The 20,305-nt window shown below is 31.6% G+C and overlaps 1 protein-coding gene across 2 annotated transcripts in view; it reads right to left on the reverse strand.

The window, feature by feature from the left end:
- Nucleotides 1-475: 475 nt before the first annotated feature.
- LOC107456846 (sodium/potassium-transporting ATPase subunit beta-1-like) overlaps nucleotides 476-20,305 on the reverse strand; it is a 93,473-nt gene continuing 73,643 nt past the window's right edge. For both annotated transcript variants that reach the window (XM_016074811.3, XM_071179028.1), the window contains exons 3-4: nucleotides 3,647-4,121; nucleotides 476-1,495 (exon numbers count right to left, since the gene is read on the reverse strand). In XM_016074811.3, coding sequence (XP_015930297.1) covers nucleotides 851-1,495; nucleotides 3,647-4,015 — 1,014 coding nt within the window. In that variant the 5' untranslated portion in view covers nucleotides 4,016-4,121 and the 3' untranslated portion in view covers nucleotides 476-850. The remainder of the gene's footprint in view (nucleotides 1,496-3,646; nucleotides 4,122-20,305) is intronic.

Here is a 20,305-nt window from a genome sequence, read left to right on the forward strand (position 1 = left end):
GGAGAACAACAAAATGCTTGCTTAATTATAAAGTTTGAAAATCAAGTCATCAATCAATCCAATAACAAAATTATTTCTTATTGAGAAAACCGTGAGAAAAAATAAAAATACATTATAGATAAAGCGCAAAAAAAATAAAATACATTAAGTAAAATAATATAAAATAAATTGGATAAGCAAAAGCCTAAAATTAAAAACATAAGAAAGCATTTCCTTTTCTGTTAAAAATCCACAATTTAGTGTAGGAATTTGAAGTATCCAATGAAAGAGTAAGAAAGTACCAACACTGAAGTTAAAAACGAAGTTTTATAGCTTTGAACACAGTTTGGCTTTGAGTTTTCTCCGTTAGGAAATCTCTGCAAGTCACGTGTCGAAATCCATTTTTTTTTTGTATACCATAGTTCACGATACTGATTTTGTAATCATTAGTAAGAAATAAAAAAATGGACATTTTTTGGGTCGAATCACAAAAGTATTTTTCATTCTTTTTTTCCAACTTTTTCTACGATTTGGGTGCGAAATTACATACACTTTGGCTTTCTTTTTTTTAAACAATAGTCCATCCAATCTGGGCTTCAGCTATTTTTAAAGTATTAAGCATGAATCCACTTCTTTGAGTTTGTCTCAAATACAAGGAAAACACTGATTACACTGAACAAATGACCACATCTTTGGTTTCTAATCCACTGGGCCGATGTCCTTACTTGGGTTTGGCACATAGCTCACTTTCACCAACAAGTTTCAGTTACAGGTACTCGGGAACAAAGGATAAAACAATGGGGTTTAATGAGAGTAGCGTGGTATGCGATTTGCTCGCGTATGTTTTGCCTCATAGATTACGATAGTCCATTCAATCTACAAGGAGATTGAATGAAATCTGTCCACTGGGCACTGCTTCGTCTGTGTGGTTAAGGTTTTTAGCGTAGAACCTACAAGTAACAGAAATCACCACACCGATAGCTGGTTTATTGAATCGTATTCCCACAATGGGGGACATATAGTTCCCTTGTCCACGGTAAGGGAAATATTTGGTTGGAAATCCTCTGTCTGGTGTGTACTGAATCTTTCCCATATTCTCTTTGTCAACAATGGTATCTCCTTGGCAGTCCAGAAACACCATGTTGGAGACGCTTCTGTCCGACAATTCTACGAAGTTTTCCAATTCCCTGGAGCTGTAAGGTTCTGGTGTCCAATCAGTGATGTTGCTGAATTCCAGGAAAACGCAAGGTCTGCCCTGGTCGTATCCGTAGTTCATTGTCTTGGTACACTCCAGCATCAATGGTTTGATGTCAAATTTGCATACGGTTCCAAAATGGTTTAGGGATGGACCTCCGTAACACTCGACAACGTTCCTGCTCCTGTTTATGTTGGGCTGATACCTGATCAGTAGGTCATCAAGTTGTTTCGTCAAATCTGGCCAAACGCGCCCTTCAAACGGTAGGGTTCCGTGGACAAAGTTGATAATATTTCTGGGCTTATTTGGTTGAGGCCATAGCTGAAAAACAACAACAATTAAAATTCAAGTAATTGTTTAAGAAAAACTATAGTTCAAAGTGTCTTTAAAATAAGTTATAATAAAATGAAATCACGGTTACAAAACAACAAGCGGAAGAGCTGGTATTTAAAATCGAAACTGTCTTCCAGTGGGTGATTCAAATAGTTATCTTTCTTTAGCCAACGGAGAAACGTGTAAATTTATTTTCGATTTCAGAATTCGGAAATCGAAAATAGAATATTTCCTTTCTAATGATAAAATGCTCTTAACTACATCGGAGTTTGCTGCAATTTGTACCCGTTTTCATATTAACATTTTCATTCCTTTTTACTAGATAGTTTTTTAGATAATTTTTTCCCCTGGATTTTGCTTCAAATTTTACACTATAATGATTAGAGGAAATATTAATGAGAGAAATGCCGGACAATTTTATAAATCATTTGCAGGGAATACCGGACAATCGCCTTTACACTTGACACCTGTGTAAAGAATATCACTTTACCTTTAAAAACATCATGCCTTTTCTATCATTTTAAGCCTGCAAAAAAAAGTCAACTCTTCATAAGAAGGCAGTTTGGAATTGAAGGACTAGCTTTTCCCTCTTGTTGTTTTGTAATCTTGATGACTGGATATCAGAGCTATATTTCTGCAAGTCGATCAGAGTCTGAGAGATCTAAAAACAATCTATAGAGGCTGTGATTTTTATTTTAATATTTTATCTGGAAATAATATCAGTGACTGCAATATAAATTTAGAAAATATTATAAAATAGTAAAATATGTAGTCGAGAGCTTCTAACTGGTAGATTTTATAAGCTATTGCTGGACTGATATTGATAGATATGTAAACGAGTGCGATAAAACCAATGTGACATCAACTTTAAAACAGTGATTGAAGGCAATTTATGCATGCAGCACTTAGTTTAAACTTATGTGTACTTGAGCAAGGAAGTAAAACACAAATTTTAATGTTATTCTTCATTCAAATTTTTCTCTAGAGTCTGGTAATTTTATTTGTTGGAAATATTAGACTAATTTTGAAACCTTTTGCTCAAGGATGTCCTAGAATAGTATATGATTAATGCTAAAAACTTTGATGTTCGTTTGAACACCACATTACCAAAAGAAGAATTTTTGATTTTGTTAGCCTTTAATAATCTTATTGAAGCAATAATCTACGTAGTAATTTTAAGTTGAACTTTTAAAATTTTATTTTTTAATAACCCATACTTATTTAAGTCATTTGAGAGGTAATTTCTATAGCTGTTGTCTTTCATTATTAGTACTTTTTTTCTTGAATAAAGAAAAGTTTCTTTTTTTCCAATGGCCACCCGATTGACATTCGTCATTCAGGAATCAGTAGAGCAGATTCGTGAACGACTCTTTCAAGAGCACAGTATTAGGTGGGCTAACGTTGCTTTTACAATAAGGACAGATAGTACAGAGATACAAGAGCATCCATGCCTTGTCCTGGATTCAAACACAGGATCTTTCTGATGTGAGGTCAGCTCCTTGACCACTACTTAAGAGAAAAGTGATTCTCGTAATTTTTTCTATGATCTTAGAAGAGTGCAAAGATTGCTTTGCATGATTGTCAATTTTTTGAAGTCTCTTATTGTGCTGCTTAAAATGTGATAAAATATATTAAGATATGCTAAAAAGAAAATTTTCTTACGAAAATAATTTATGCAGTTTGATAAAATTCCACTGTTAATCAAATTTCGCCTATTCTTACAGAATTAATTATTTTAATTACTCCTTGAAATATAATGCGAATTACATATCCATTTAATATTTTTAGAAATATCCTCCTACTCCAATAATGCACTTTTTACTCGAGAGTAAAGCTTCAGAGATAACTTTTAAAATCTTCGGAATACTCCTTAATTCTGACGTCAGTGGTTTCTTTATGTCTGCGATATCTAAGAACCTGATCTTTTTGCAAATTTTTCCGTTTCTGAAGTTGTGAAAATGTATCATTCACTACACTCTTCAAATAAATACATTGCATTGATCATTAAAATTGCTACAATTGCAATTAACGTAATAATCTCCTGAGGTCTTATATAAATTATAATAATTAATAACAGCGCTCTATAGTTAATTATAAGAAACAGGGTTGGCATGAAAGCAGTAAGTTTTAATTACTTACCTTCACCAATCTTACGCTGTTGTCTGGAATATCAAAATCATCATCTTCTACTGCTAGTAGAGTTCCAACTAGAACGATTGTTAGAAGTATGATGGCGACCAAAATGGCAATCCACCATTTCACTCTCGATTTGGATAGCCACTCACGCAGACCTTTGGCTCCTTCTTTGGCTCCAGACTTCTCTCCTATTGAGCCTGTGGGATCTACTTCTTTTCCGTCCATGTTAGCTTCGTTACCTTTCAGAGGTGAATCTTCAGCAGCTTCTTCAGCATCCGGGTCCTTCTTCAAGTCCGAATCGTCCGAATCTGTCACTTTACCATCTTTTTCAAGATTGTCTTTTACAGCTTGCTTCTCGATGTCTGTGTTCATTCTTCTGTCCTCCTTCTCCTCCCCCTACCACCGGAGAGAGTTGGGGTGGAAACCGATGATGGTTTGTGTATTTGACTGGGTCTTCAGAAATTGACTCGCCAATCACCTAGATTATACAGAGAATGAGTTTGCTTTTAGAATATATAATTAAATTTTTACGTGTTGAAAAGTCAACTAACAATCAATAATAATTTAATATAGAAATACATATTTGCAAGAATTTAAAAAAAAATGGAAGCATTAAAACAATTTAAATAAAAAGTTAGAAAACAAAAATATGCGAAACGAAATGTTAAAGATATGCATGTCAGGAAAACAGCACTTTATTTAGGGAAACACTGTCTGCTAACTCACTAGAGCCTTTTTGTAGTCAGTGGCTTAACCAAAAGCTGACTGTGCCCCGAGATCCCATAATAGATAGTCTAAATAAGAAAATGCAATATCTCAAAAATTCAAATATTGAAATAAAAGGTGTGAATCCGATGATACACAAATTATTTATTTCAATGTAAGAAATTTTGAGGTATGGTATTTTCTTATTTAGTTTTTCCATCATGGGGCCTCGGGGAGCAGTCAGCTTTCGGTTTAACTACTGACTACAGAAAGGTTCCATTGTGTTAGCAGACAGTGTGTCCCCTGATGAAGTGCTGCTAACATACATATCTTTAAAATTTCGTTTTGCTTATTTTTGGTTTCGAACATTTTATTTAAATTATTTACGTGAGACAAATTTGAGTTTAGCTGCTCTCTTCCAATTTTGACTTATTATTTTAAAGTTTTATGCCAAAATTTTTATCTTAAAATTTGCTTAAATCAATTTCGTACTTTGATTAGAAACATTAAAATGTAAACTTGAGAAAGATTTAATTCTGTATTTCATTTCTATCATCAAGTGCTTGGTATCTAGAGCAGTAACAAGTGGCGCTAGAAATTTATATTCTGTGAGGTAACGCGTGTACATGTGACTTCATTCATCTCAAGTTATGATAACGTTACACTATATATTACATTTGCTCACATGATTTACGAATCTCTCGTTTGAATGAAGGAATTTTTAATACCATATCACATTGTTGCATAAAAATGTAAAGTATAATTGTCTAAAACTGAAAGTGCTTTCAGCAATGTAATTTTTAACGTGTTAAAACAATAGGGAAAATGTGATGACTGGTACATGGTCTTCCTGTCTGGTATTTAGAGCGAATACTCATCGATTTGAATATCACTTCAAAGAATGATTGGGATGGAATGTCCTCCATGGACCTGTAGGTTTTCATTTTGCGGATTCTTGACTATTTTCACTATAGTTCCAGTTAATTCTTGTTTGGGGCAATGAAAAAACACTCGTAGATATTATTGCCCATAATCAATTAGTACTTCCTTATAGTGTGCTCCCTATATGCCTCCTGTTATATCACATATAATGTTCCTATTCTCTATTGGAACAAAACAGACTATATTTATTTGATTAAGGAGCCTAGTTCAAAAGTATTTTTTGTAAAAAAATTAATAATTTGTTCCGATGCTGAAATAAATAGTCAGTCTGCTATGTTTACTTCTACAAATGATAATGACGTGGCACAATTTGTCGAATAGAAATTAATTTTCGGAAATTATTACGGACATTCAATTATTATTGCTTTATGAATATTGTTGATTTTGATGGAATTATGTGAAATTAAGTTTTGTAAAATTACAAAAAGGGACTTCTTAAATACACATTTTCCAGACATTATATTAATAATCAAAATCCCTTTAATTAAGAAGTATGTATGCATTTATATTCAATAAGCATCATTTTTATGAGACTGAAGTAAATAGTTATAAATTATTTATTCGATTCCGAATGAAAAAAAAAACGAAGCAATTACTTTTATGTAAAGAATTCATGACAAAGAATAAATGATTAAAAAGATTTAGAAACGTTATCTGATTGTTAGAATCTACGCTTTCTAAAGAAAACAAACGTAATTAAAGAAACTAATGATGCATTATACAAACTATAGGTGTCTTTAAAAGAACCTTTAATTTTATTGTATGAGTATCTAAGTTGTTATGATAAAATGCTCATGAATAGTAAATGAATTAGAATAAGCGATGGTATTAATTAAAAAAAGGGTTTTACTTCTAGAAGAATTAATAAAATCGTATTAGTCTATCGACTTAAGGTTTAATCTTTTCTATTTTAAGTCATAAGAGATTAATTTTATTCAACAAACTAATTGAAATTCAGTTTTCGATTTACATTACCTTCTTATTTTGATTTTCTAAAGTGAAATAATTCTACCCAGTAAACAATAAAACTAATTACATTAGTTTAAGGAAGAATTAAAACTTTTTTGAGAAGATTGATAATGCAATTTAGGTATAGAATAAACCGAGAGAAAACAATTCTAGTTTACTTCATGCCTATAATATTTAAATGTTAAAGGTGAAAACATCTAATTTTAAAATTTGTTAAGGAAATGATTACCTCATCGTTGAGCTTTTTATTCCGGAACAACGCGAAATGCGTGTTTGAAAAAATGTACACAGCTTGGAATGCGTGCGTTAAAATGTACACAGCTTAAAATGCGCGTTTAAAAAATGTACACAGCTTAAAATGCGTGTTTAAAAACGAACACAGCTTGGAATGCGTGTTTAAGAAATGTACACATCTCGAAATTCGTGTTTAAACATGCACGGCTCCAAATGCGTGTTTAAAATAATGGACACAGCAAAATACACGTCTTTTTCAATGTTCTATCGAAATTCGACAACTAAGCAAAGAATTTCGTAATTAATATTTTTGTTGCTTTTTTTAAATACTAAGCCTAATCTCGAACTTAGGGGATGGAGAGGCTGGTTATATTACAAGTGTATCTTTTAAGGCATATCTTCGCGATTTATCTAAAACGATTAAGCGGTTTTTAAAAATCTAAATTCACACAACGTCAATTTAATATCACATTAATATTTATGATTTAAACTTCAGTTAATTTATTGTTCCAAATTTTTAAGACCCGTGAAAGCCTTGTGGAAAGAATTGTTGACTTCTAATATTTTTTTCGAAAAAGGACTTATCTAAAAAAAAATTACTAATTAATTTAAGTAAATGGGCGTAAATAATTTAAATAATTTAATTTACGTAAATAATTTAAATGGGACCATTAGTTAATCTAGAATAATTTTCATAAGAGAAGTTTGAAAAATGGAAATATCCCTTCTCTAGATCCGTGGTGGATCGCGGGATAGAGCGTTTGCCCTCCAATGAGGTGGGCCAGGTTCGAATCCTAGCCATGGCTGGTCGATACAAATTCCGCCCCCGGCTCGTACCGATCACATTGCGGATATAAAAATATCCTCAGTGGTGGATGGATCTTGGGATAGAGTTCTCTTGCTATAAGGTTAAACGAGGGAGGTTTTCGTGGTTTTCTACACCATATAACACAAATGTTTTACTACTATGTTGTAGTGTTTTATTTTATATATGTGTCTTTACATTATTTTTTTTTCGAACGGCAGGCACTGAACTTGTTTCGCCTTAGAAGATGCCAGAGGTGTTACTCATTTCGCGTTACCCTGTGGGCACCCGTAAACCAAAGTCACGGAGGCGAGTAACATTGCCCACGCCACAAACCCGTTCATAGGGTGGGCCACATTCATTCATCACACACAACAGAGGACAACACAAGAGAGTGAAACATCCATGCCCAGAGCAGGATTCGAACCCACGGCCATTGGCTTCGCAGTCAGGCCCGCTAACCGCTCGGCCACCTGACCGGCTGTCTTTAAATTCTATTTCTATACAAAAAAACAACAATGCAGGAAAGTGGACTAAATACCAAACTAGTAATACTTTTTTGTTCCCAATAGCCGTATGTTAAAAAACAAGGTTATAAGTATTTAAATTGTTATTTGTGAGAGTATTTATGTTGGTGACCACCTTTTCCACGCACCATACTCATTTTTTTTTTCACAGTGCTCCCTATTTTTCAATAATAAAGACCTTCAGTAAAACATTTATATCACTTTTATTGTACAGGCAGATTTAATGTTTTGTTTTTTAATTTTTTTTGTTCTAAAAAATTTTCTAACAATCGACATCTTTTTCCCCTAATCATCTTATCTACCATAAGAACCAGAACACTCTATAACAGAAAAACATAAGAGTAATAATAAACAGGGTCAAAACATAAGAATGAGCACATGTGATAAAGAACATAAGAATGATAAGATTATTCATTAAAAAACTTGAGGAGTGAAAACTCTTAGGTATGTTCTTATGTCATGAGATCACTCTTATGTTTTCGCATGAGTGATTGGATAAGGAACATGATCGAAACATTAAAATATGGACTTTCATATGTGCACACTCTTAATGTTTCGATCATTAAAAAATTAAGATTTTGTCTTGACTAACGAACCATTCAATAATTTTCTTTAATTCATTATGACATCAAGTGTTTTCAAAAATATCAAGGAAACTATTTGCTCCTCTTTGAGATGAAACCAAGCGAAGAGGCTAATGAATTACTTCCTGGTACCAGAATAACTCATAATAGCCGGGAGAAAGCTAGTTCTAGAAATATTAACCATTCGAAATGCATCTATAAATGAGCATAATGCTCCATATTATTATCCATCAGGCGATGTTCTCCTTTCAGAGAGAAGAGAACCGAATTGATTTTTCCCAATTGTAGACGTATAATATGTTTGCCCCGGTCGAATGAGAACACATTCGGCGCTTCATCATCATTTCATGCTCTTGTCCTTCATTTGACCTTCACAACTATGAATTTCATCCAGGGTTATACAATTGCTATTTTTATTACTTCTAATGGTGAAAATGAGTCAAGATAATAGAGCAGTGGCTAATAGGGTGAAATTTAAATTTTGAAAAAAAACAAAAAAAAACAAACTATAATGAATACTTTTTAAATTTTTAAATGCGTATGGTTATTTTTCATGCTTATCCTCCTAGCAGATCTTGCTTATTATAATGAATACGTAAAAATTACTTATTTAATGGAACAGAGAGTTATTTTGGAATATTTTTTATTTTATTTACAGTAGTAGCATTCGATATACATTATTCGCTAGACAGAAGTACTCCGCACAAACACACATGGAGAAAAAAGAAACAATATAATCCACCATAAAACAATAATTCAACTAATAAAAATGGAATATGTCTGCAAGAACTGTAATTTTTCTTTAGCCTTACAATACATCTCATAAATGTTATCAGTACTGCCGGATCTGCTCAGCATCCATAACACATATACTATTGCATAAAGTACAATTTGGGTAAGACCGTAATCCTAATGTATGCACATAACCTGCACGGCAGTCATGACCTATCTAGCCAATAGTCAGAAACAGCGTGTCGTTCCTGAGATCTTCCTGAGATCAGAAGCACAAACCACGCTACGTACTTGGTGTTGCTAAGAGTTCCATGCAACTCCTTAAGCCGTGAGTATATGCACCAGGCCTCAAAAACATTGTGCAAAAAACCTACCTCTTTTTGAAAGTAATACATAGTCATAATAGCAGAATTGATGCGTCTTTTTTAAGACAATCGAGAGCATAATTCTGGGATGAGCCTTCAAAAAAATTGGAATTCAAACCTCGAAAGGCTATCGCGCACGCTTGCATTTTCATGTTGCATGTCATAGCATTTTTACACTCGGGTAAATGTCAATGTAATGTAATATTTTTAAACCACAATTTATTAATTAACAGTAACTGAATTTTACCTATAATCGCTTATTTGAAATTTTGAAGTCTCACAGTGGAATAATCGCAAGACACGGCTCCCAGTGGACCACCTAAATCAAGCATCACTGAATGTGGTCAATGAATGGGTGGATGAATGGGCTTTGATCACCTTATCAAGGGTGCGTGGTATTAAACTGTTCTGCCGTAGAATGTCCGACTTTTTGTAAGAGATCTTCGGATCATTTCTAAGGGCTACTCAAGGGATTTATGCAACAACCCATTGTGCAGCTCTAGTGCAACGTAAAGTACTACTACTACTTAAATTTTGTGTTTTGAGTGTGTTGCAAAACGTAAATATTTTTTACTTAAGTATTTAAGTTTCTTTTGCACAAAAAGCAACTCTCTTAGTATATCTAGAGGCCAATCAGATTGGTGCTCAAAGCGGGTTTAAATATTAATTCTGTGGGAAAAACTTAGTTTATTTGAATAGTTGTCATATGACAATGACTGAAACACATTACAGCGGCTAAAGATGTTTTAGCTGTTCCCACACACACACACACACATATATATATATATATAAATGCTACTATATCTTTTTATAAACCTAATTGGATTTATTACGTTCAATAATTTTAGAGCTCTTCAAACTACTTTAAAAACTAGTATGCTAAATTTAATTTAAAAAAGAAATTGTAAATTTTAAATTTAGAAAATAATTTGTTGTATAATATTTTAATCAGTGGACAGAAAAAAATACTACCTGCCAAAAAAACAGANTAAGCACTACACCATCGCAGTTTTGGGTGTTTTTATTTAACATTACATATTGTTTTACTATAAAAAATCCATAAGATTTAGAAACCTGAAATTAGGAAAGTTCGTAGAAAAGTGTACTAGGAATATGACGTAAAAAAATTATCTCCCAATAATAAGCTCGAGAATAATTAATTGTTAACTTTATAGAAAAAAATAATATGTTAGTTGCTCCATAAAACACCAAAATGCAATTATGAATTTGAAACTTGTGATGCTAGAAGAGTAATTTTCATTAAAAAAATTACGTGAGTTTTTTTTCCTCAAAATTCCCATTTGTTTAAAAGTTATTGCAATTTTAAGTGCTTTTTTCACGATTTTTTTTTTCATTTTCATTTTTGTTTTAAATTATGATTAATAATCTATTGCTGCGGAAAAACATTATTCCACTCTCTCTCTCTCAAGATTTGCATTTCATTAGCGTGTGCTTAATTTTTTGTCAAACGTAACAAAAAAGGCAAAAATGGAATAATGGATTTAAATAAGTTGTATCAATAATACTTTATGTAGAAAGTTTTAAAAATATAAGATCAGGATATTAAAACCGTTTCCAATTTTAACTGCTATACAATATATAGACATCGTTATACATAGTTAGCATGTAAATTTACCTAATATTTGCTATTTATTGTGTCATGCATTCCAGGACTCGAAAAACCACCCGTCCTTGGCGGTCAAAAATTCCCCTCGGACAACGAATTTCTCGAATCCGACGTCCGCGCGGGCTGCCATTTTCCCATTAATGTTCGTGATACATTTCAATTTTTGTTATCTTGCAAGAGTCTAGCGCCTCACTTCTAAAATGACTCTCTAATCTAGAAATACAGCAACATACTGCGTATGGTGGAATTGATGTCTTCTCTGTCTGGGAGTACTTTAGCGGTTGAAAGGGGCTTTTCAGCAATGAACTTGCAAAAAAAAAAAAAAAAAAAAAAAAAAAAAAAAANAACAACACATTACGTACTGGTCTTAAGCAAGAAGCGTTAAACGCAACTATAAACATCTACCTAAAGGCAAAATCCCTTTCAGATTTCTGTGCAGAAACCTCTGCAAATCATTGGCTTGATTGTGGAACTGGCAAATGTCATATTTGATTCATTTAAAAAAACGCAGTACCCGCGGATAAATTGACATTCCAAATAACTTGACTTTTGTCATTTAAATTATTTCATAAAATAAATACTAGGTTACTATTAGTAACCTAGTATTTCTCTTATTACTAGTATTTGTAATCCTAGTAACTACTAATTCATTGTGCAATTTATATAAATATTTGTCGTAAATAGGAGAAAATTATGTTTTTATTTTTTTAGAATCTACGGGTTAGTTTCAAATGAGGACGGGTACATTGCTGGACATGCCGTCCTCGGGGACGGGTAAAATTTCTGAGTTTTTTAGAGCCCTGATGCATTCTGTATTTTGTATTCTGTATTTCTAAGTAGAAATATTTTTTTTCTAGTATAATTTTTTTTCACATCCAAGTAATCATTCATTTTGTAAAAATTAACACATTCATAAAAAGGTTTTTACATTGCTATAATAACTAAATACTGTATAAACGAAATAATTTCTTTTTTTTAAAAAATATCAACGTTTAAGAAACTAAGATAAATGAGAAGAAACCCCGGGTCTTGGTGAGCGGAACGAACAAGAGTGGAGCCTCATTTTCTAATAAACTGACAAAAATATTTGAATTATTGAATTCTATATAATAAATAAAAAGTAAAAAATGAACAGAGCTTCAATTTTATTTCATATACATAATTAAATGTAATTATATATGCTCGTTACATGAGCAGAGGTTTGTGTCACGTAAGCACAAGAAGAAAATACGCTTAGTTTATGGCTTTAAACGAAACTTTTCAATTCGAATTACATGCACACTTTTCAATTTCGAATTTATTATTTCGAATTCACTTTGCAACTTTATTTTTGAAAAGAAATTGAAAATGACATATTTTCAATTAATGATGATAAATTATATTCCGTTAGGGTTATGTAATATTAATACTAGTGAAGAAAATAAATGATTCTCTAGAGAGAAATATACGAAGAAAAAAAAAGAAAAAAATGGAAAACTCTCCAAAGATACGAAGGGAAAAAAATCATAAGAAAAAGAACCGCCATTTTGAAAGTAATGTGAAATACGTTTGTTCCAAATTTCCAAGAACCATACACATTCGATTACGTGAAAGTCGTTTTCGAATTCTGATGGGAACCGGAAAATGTTCCATTTCCTATTTCTGTTCCATGGAACGAATGGCAACATCCTCTCTCTCTTGCGATCCATCCATAATTAGAGAATGTTTCCAATCATTCTTCCAGCTGGCAAAGTACATAAAATTTCTGTCGTTCCATTTGTTTTCGTTTGCGAGGCAGGAATATGTCCGGCGTCCATCTTTACTTGACATACCTCCTTTAACGTTCTAACATTCTAGATCTTTCTCTACGTGCTTGTCTTCAAACAATCAGATAAAATATATTTGAATTTCAAGCAAAATAGAAAATATTACGTGACATATTCGAATACTCATGGGATTTTCTTAAACTGTCTGGAATAATATTCATTTGTATATGTAGAATAAAGAGAATTTTAAGAGCAATTTTTAGGAAAAAAAAATGTCACCGACTAAAGTATTAAGTCCCAATTGTGAGTAAAGAGAGCTATTATTTTATTATAACAGTTATTTTATATCAGTTAGAATCATGCTTGTAATAAAATTAACACGTTATTTTCAAAGATCAGCTCTGAAATATTATGCAAAGAGCAATATTTATAGTAATCTAAGTAAGTCTGAGCTAGATCCGTAACTTAACTTTTACGGGACAGGCAGTGACATTTTACCAAAATGGTTTGTCATGAGAGTATGATTGATTCTAGAAGGATCGCAGCGTCCTCTTTATAAATAGTCGCTGATTGGGTTTTAGTTTCGTTTTTTTTGAGAATAACAGAAAACTTGTAAAATTGAAAATTTTGATTTTTAAGTTATTACACATTAAATAGGACTCATTACAAAAATGAATTTAAAATTAATTTTGAAATAAAAATAAATAAAAGATGTTAAAATACAAAATATTAAAATTAAAAATGAATGAAAGATGAATGTTCTAAAATTAATGTTAATATGAAATAAAAGATAAAAGTTTTTACATTCTGATGGGTTTAAAACTAAAATTTTATAATAACTTAAAATAAATAATTTTTTTTTCTGAAAAAACATTTAATCTATTTCATAGATTACGAAAGTTAATTTTTACATTACATTCTAGAAGAGAGTTGTTTGAGTAATTTAAATGAAATTGTTTTGTAATTTTTTCTGTATTTGTTGCTATCACTTAGCAACAAAATGTAAATTAGAAAGTTATGTAAATTAGAAAGTTTGAGGTATGTTACTCCACAGATATTAAATTAACGGAATTAAGTTTTGGTCGTGTGATGGCAACAAGCATAATTCTTTCTAGATTACGTCATTTTGAATTTAAGTAATTAGTGAACTTATTGCTTATCAGACATGCATTTATCACAAAAATGGTCATTTCGTACAGGATGACTCTGTGAAGATGTCATGTTTGTAAGTTTATGTTGTTTTTCAATTAACTACTTTACTGTACAGAGATGGTTATTGTACTTAATAAAAGTTTCTTAAACTTTTGCGGCGTTATCGTATGACTATCCACATTCATTCAACATCCCCTGTGCGTGCTCTGCCGACAAAATACTATAACGCTTAATATTCCCTAAGTCCAACACACGATTTATATACCTCGTGAAATATATAGAAAACGTGAGCAATCACGCCAAAAATCAATCCACGCATTTCGAAGTTTAACATTAATTGGCTAAGTTGAATTTATTTGATAAATAGGTGATTACAATGTTCTCAAGAACCGTTCCTAACTTTGATAGAGTTTCAGATGGAGAAGGGGATGAGATACTCATATTTGATTACTCCTCCGATCCTTTATTGGATTATTGATCTGGAAACGGGATCCTATGATGATCCGCAGATACATCTCATCATTTCTCAGTCCCAGAATCAGTTAATGTAGCATTTGCTTAATGACTGAACGAATGCAATAATTCGCACTTATCTATTTTGCACATTCCACGATTAACTGATTTTGTGAATTTCGTTCAAAGATATTCGATTTCTCTCGTTATGCGTTCGTATATGGGAATATTTATGATGGAATTACCCGAGTCTCAAAGTAAAACAAAATTTTGTTATGTCGATTTGATATATTAAGTTAAATGCTTCATTTGTTCCAGCAGGGAATTTGATTAAAACTCATTTATTTCTTTGATGTTTATCTTCTGTTGATTTATTTACATAATAAAAGCAAATTTATTGTGGAATGTGGTGAAGTCTACTTTTGGATGAAAATAAAAAAAAATAGTTTTATAATCAAATGCATTTGCATACTTTGCAAAGCTGATTCTTCGGTAATAGTTTTTTTTTTAAATTTCTAATTGCAGATTACAAAGACAACTTAGACGAAACAAAGGGAAAATAAAACAATACAAAATTAACTGTGAACCAATGAAATTAAATCAGTCTACGGTATAGTTCTCAGAATCTAACTTGCGTCTAGCCTCCCAATATTTCTCCCAAAGAGATCCAATATGGAATGCTGGGCAATGACTTAAGTGAAGGACATACATTTTGTCATTTTTGTTACTCATATAACAAATTGAACTTGGTACAATGTCTATCCAATGCATACGTTTCAATAGGCAGTCATGGCTAACAGCAAGACGAAAGGCAGCGACTGAATTCTTTCGAGGCCGTAACAAAATGTCTAAAACCCTAGCAATCAACCTTTTATTATTATTTATCTTTAACGCTGTTTTTCGAAACTATATCGCCAAGGAAAATAAAAAAGTCATAATTTAAGTTCCTTGCACTTGAAGTAATGCGATAATTTTAAACAATCGGTGTATTCTTGCCGTGAAGAATTGTCTGGTTGTTAGAACAGACAAATAACTTAAATATTTTAAACGCTATTAAACTATTTTTAAAAATCGTCAATTTGGCGACATTTTCCCACCTAGATGAAAATTATCAAAATCACTGCCGTATTCTCTGTTTTTGCAAATTTTTATGAGCCCAGGTAATGCAGCATTGGAGTAAACTTTTAAATATTAAAAAATTAGACCATGAATGCTTTTCATTTTCGCAAAACCATAATGACGTTTTGCGCCATTTTCAAAATAAACGTAGACAGCACTGGATTTAGATAGGCTAAACTTGATCTAGGAGTCAAGGTAACATTTGCAAACTCACATCAGTTATAAAAATAGCATATTATTTGCAAAACAGCATCATTTTAAATTACGACGGAGACTTCGCACAAAAGCCTTAATAATATCCCTCTAAAAAGCTTTCTTGTCAAAATTGCATTCGAGTTTTTTTCTAAGTGTGGAAAGGAATGGAGTTATCACTTTCTTGTTTTCTCAGTAACAGTGTACACCTAGATAGGAGTGTGAGGTTGATGTTAATGTCAGCAGCAACGTTTATCATAAAGCCCATCAAAATTTATAAAGGATTAGCAAATGTTACAATGCTTGAGACAATGTTAATTTTAATTATGCTAGTTTATGTAATATGTGGCCCGCATTAAGTTGGATTAACAACTTTTTCATGTATAGATTGAACGCTAGGAAAAACTTTTTGAAACCGAGAACGAATCTTTATTCGCAGAGCAAGAATAGAAAGGGTTTTAAAACTGAGGATAAACTCAGTTTCTCAAGGTTTATTTTAGATTTAATGTCACTGAAACAAGGTTTATTTACGCAGGCCTGTCTAGACTTTCTTTAACAGCTTAAAAGTGAAGGAGGGCCTACTCATTAAATTTTCAACACACAGAAAATGTTGCATTTAAGAACATGGTCAAAGCCAGAATGAGAAAAAGGCAGAAACAAGGTTTACTGTACAAGTAAATAAAATATAAAAAATGAAATTTTTTGTAATGGATTTTGCATGCTTTTATACTATCTTAAAGGAAACAAGCTTTGTATACTAATACATCTACTAAGTTTTTAAAAAAAGGCTAATTAGTCAAGTTTTCTATTCCAATCAAATAAAAATGAAACTAAAACATTTACCGTAAGTTTGTCTGCTATCTGGACATTCACATTCTGTAAAATTCTATCAAAATTAGGTCTAGCGTTACTTTTTGGACACCCTGTATCAATGTAACGATTGCATTAAATAACGCTCACTTCCATTACTGGTCACCAACAGACTGTGATACTCATCTCATCATCATTCATTTTAAATTCAATTCATTTATAAACATTTAAAATTCACACCTTAATACCTATAAGGATATACACACAGACGGAGACTTAAAAGATTCGTCTCAAAGAAAATACCATTATTATGAAATTAATCATACATCCACTATCTTGTTCAACATTGCATTTACTTGGATTAATTCCTAAGTTATCTTTCAAATGACGTCCAAGGAATTTCACTTCTCCTCCCCAAAGCACAGATATCTTCGGATTTAATCACAAAAGTTTTCAATTTTAGCGGCATGCACCACTAGAAGGGGGGGGATGATGGATAAAATGTCCATATGAGCTCGCAAGAGATTACATAGGGGATTGTCCGAGCACAAGTCCAACGTTTCAAGTTCGTATTAGAATGCGTAATTAAAACGAGATGAATTATGCTGGGCATCTTGGTTTCCGTGCGACTAATACTCTAAGGTATCGTCCATTCGTTTTCTGAATGCGAGAGGTTTAACTGGGAATGTATAGGATTAAATAGTGGAATTTATACATTGAACAGTTATCTCAAAACAATTTTTCTTTATCAGAATTAATGAAGTGCAGATTATTAATTATTGGTTAATAGCTATCGAAAGCATAATAAACATTTTGCTTTTTGAGTATTCTTGTGAATTTTTTAACAACATTGCTTAACGCTTTTTATTATTAACTCAACAGTTATAGATATGCTTGGTTGTGAGGCTTGAAAGAAAAGAAGTTTCGGAAAATAAATACTTTATACACTTATAATGAGAAGCAGGACCAAGTTTACTAGATCAAATTTTTGGGGAAGTTTGAATATTGATTATCTATATTTATAAATCCCGAATGCAATTCAGTTAAAAGGTTGCATTCGTTCACGACGGTAGCAACAGCTATTTCTCAATTTCATTAAAAAATAAACATTCTGAAATGGGATACCTCGAGTGACGTAGTGTGGGAATCTCGATTCTGATTGGTTATTAAAATGTGGCATGTGTTTACGTTAGCAACTGTTTTTTCCACTCTGTTTCGAGTTAGCCAAGCCCGTCAATTAATTTAAATGTGGTAGCATTGGCGGACTATGTTACCATAATAGAATAATAAGATATCTGAAACCACATATATATTTTGTTCATAGCTATGTTCCTCAAACAAGTTTCTATAAAACTAAATATTTTAAATTCAATAGTAATTGAAATTGGAAAAAAACAGAAGTTTTCTGCTCCAAAAATGAAAATTAATAGAAAAGTGGTTCTTATTTATTTAGGAGAAACGTAAATCACCGAAGTATTATTGACGCCAATGATGATTCATTAATTTTAGTAGTAGGTATAATATTTGAAATTGAAACTATATACAAAATAGCAAAATTAATATAGAAAAATGCTCTTATTCATATAGGGGATCCGTAAAAAAGTTGCTTCGTTATTATTGACTCCAGTGACGCTTAATTAATGTTGGTAATTTGTATTAGTTGCATAAAAGAATTAAGCTACGCACTAAAGAGTGACGTTAAAGAATAAAGTACAATTATTTGTTTTGGGGAAACGTAAAATAACGCCATTATATTATTGATGTCAATGCTTAATTAGTTTTGATGGTTTGAATTAATTAGAATAAGGAAAAATAAGCTAGGTACTAAACAGCCAAGTTAATGGAGGAAAGTTACTTTTTCTTTTGGAGTAACTGTAAAAATATACAATACTATTATTGACGCCAGTGAGGCTTAATTAATGTCGGAAATATGTAGGAATTGAAATAAAAAAATTAGCTATACAAGGAGAAGCAAAATAAATAAATAAACAAATAATAATAATAAAATAAAATAAAATAAATAAATAAATGAAAATTGATAAGAATTCGTTTAGGAGAAACGTAACAAATTACCGAACTATTATTGACGCAAGTAATGATTAATTAATTTTGGAAATAGGTAATAATTGAACAAAAATGCGCATTAAATAGTATAATTAAATGAGAAAGGATCCTTTTTTCGTTAAAGAGGGCAGTAAAATGTCACCATACTATTATTAACGTCAGTGATGCGTAATTAATGTTGGTAACATATAAGAAATAAGAAAATAAGCAATAAACTAAAAAGCAAAGTGAATGGAAAGAAAAACTTATCCGTTTTATGGAGCTGTAATAAATCGCAATATTTTTATTGATGCCAATGCTTAATTAACTTTGGTATTACATATTTTACAACCGTCGTTGAAGAGCCGACCAAGCTTTTGGGTTCACCTCCGTAGCCTTGCAATTTTGAACCCAATCCAGAACACAATTCCTGGATCAAGTACGGGGAGAAATTTGTCTTCATGGAACTAACCCGCATTGGCATTACGTAGAGAGGAAAACCACGAAAAATCCCCACAGATAACCTGGTGGCAAAGGGATTTTAACCCGTGATCCATCTACCACAGAGGACATTTGAAGACAGCACTGAAGTCGGTGAGAGATGGGTGCGGAATTCGTAACGACCAGCCATCGCTAGGATTCGAACCCGGATCACGTCATTGGAATGTGAACGCTCTATCCCTTGAACCATCACAGCTCTGTAATACACAATACCGACAAATGTAATACTTGTGATTATTTTCCAACTGCTACTCAAGCAATTTCAAATTCTCATTCCTTTAATTTCAATTCTAATTTCCCAATATATTTAAGATACTATAAATGCTTGTTATTTTTTTTAAAAATTATTAGGTTCCTTTTATAATAACGAACAAAGAAAAATTTGTAACTTTAATTTGAAAAAATGAAGCAAGTATTGAACATTTTTTAAACGTTTCTTTTATTTTATTGAATTAGTATAAAGAATTTTGGATATTTTAAGTTGGCTCGGAGAGTTTAAAAAGGGATTTTATTTTTTTAAAAAGAAACTTCTTGCTAAACTTTGCATTCCAAAATCCACCCCGTATAGTTTATCACAAATGGAAAGATCGTGTTAACTTTTATTTAAAAACAAAATAAGAAATTTTTTTTTTTTTTAAGTCAATGAAGTTCATGTTTATATAAGAATAAAAGATTGGAGAAAAAACATTGCACGGACTTTAAATGCATCGTATTATATATTCTAAATGAAAAAGCTTCCTGTTAAAACAAGAATTTAACAAAACTTATAAACGTAAAAAGAATAAAATAAAAAGAACTCTTGAATTGAATTTGGAAGTAGAATTTGCAATTTTGTTTCTTTTTGTTAAATTAAAATTCAACACTACTTTTACGCCGAAGCAAGTTTTTGTTTTTTCTTGCACGAAGGATTAGAGAATTGCACGAAAAAAAAGTTGTACAAAGAAGTTTTTTCAAGATTTAGATACAATATTTTAAAAAGAATTTTACACTAAGTTAGAAAAGATTCAAGGACTTGTTTTGTTGTTCAATGCAAATATATATATATATATATATATACATACAGTCGGACTTCTATTTAACAAACTTCCATTTTGCAAATTTTTTCGAGGAACCAAGAACATTTTAGAAATTTCTTCATAAAATAACTTCCAAATAGC

Source organism: Parasteatoda tepidariorum, chromosome 3 (assembly GCF_043381705.1).
Source record: "Parasteatoda tepidariorum isolate YZ-2023 chromosome 3, CAS_Ptep_4.0, whole genome shotgun sequence".
Lineage (NCBI taxonomy): Eukaryota > Metazoa > Arthropoda > Arachnida > Araneae > Theridiidae > Parasteatoda > Parasteatoda tepidariorum.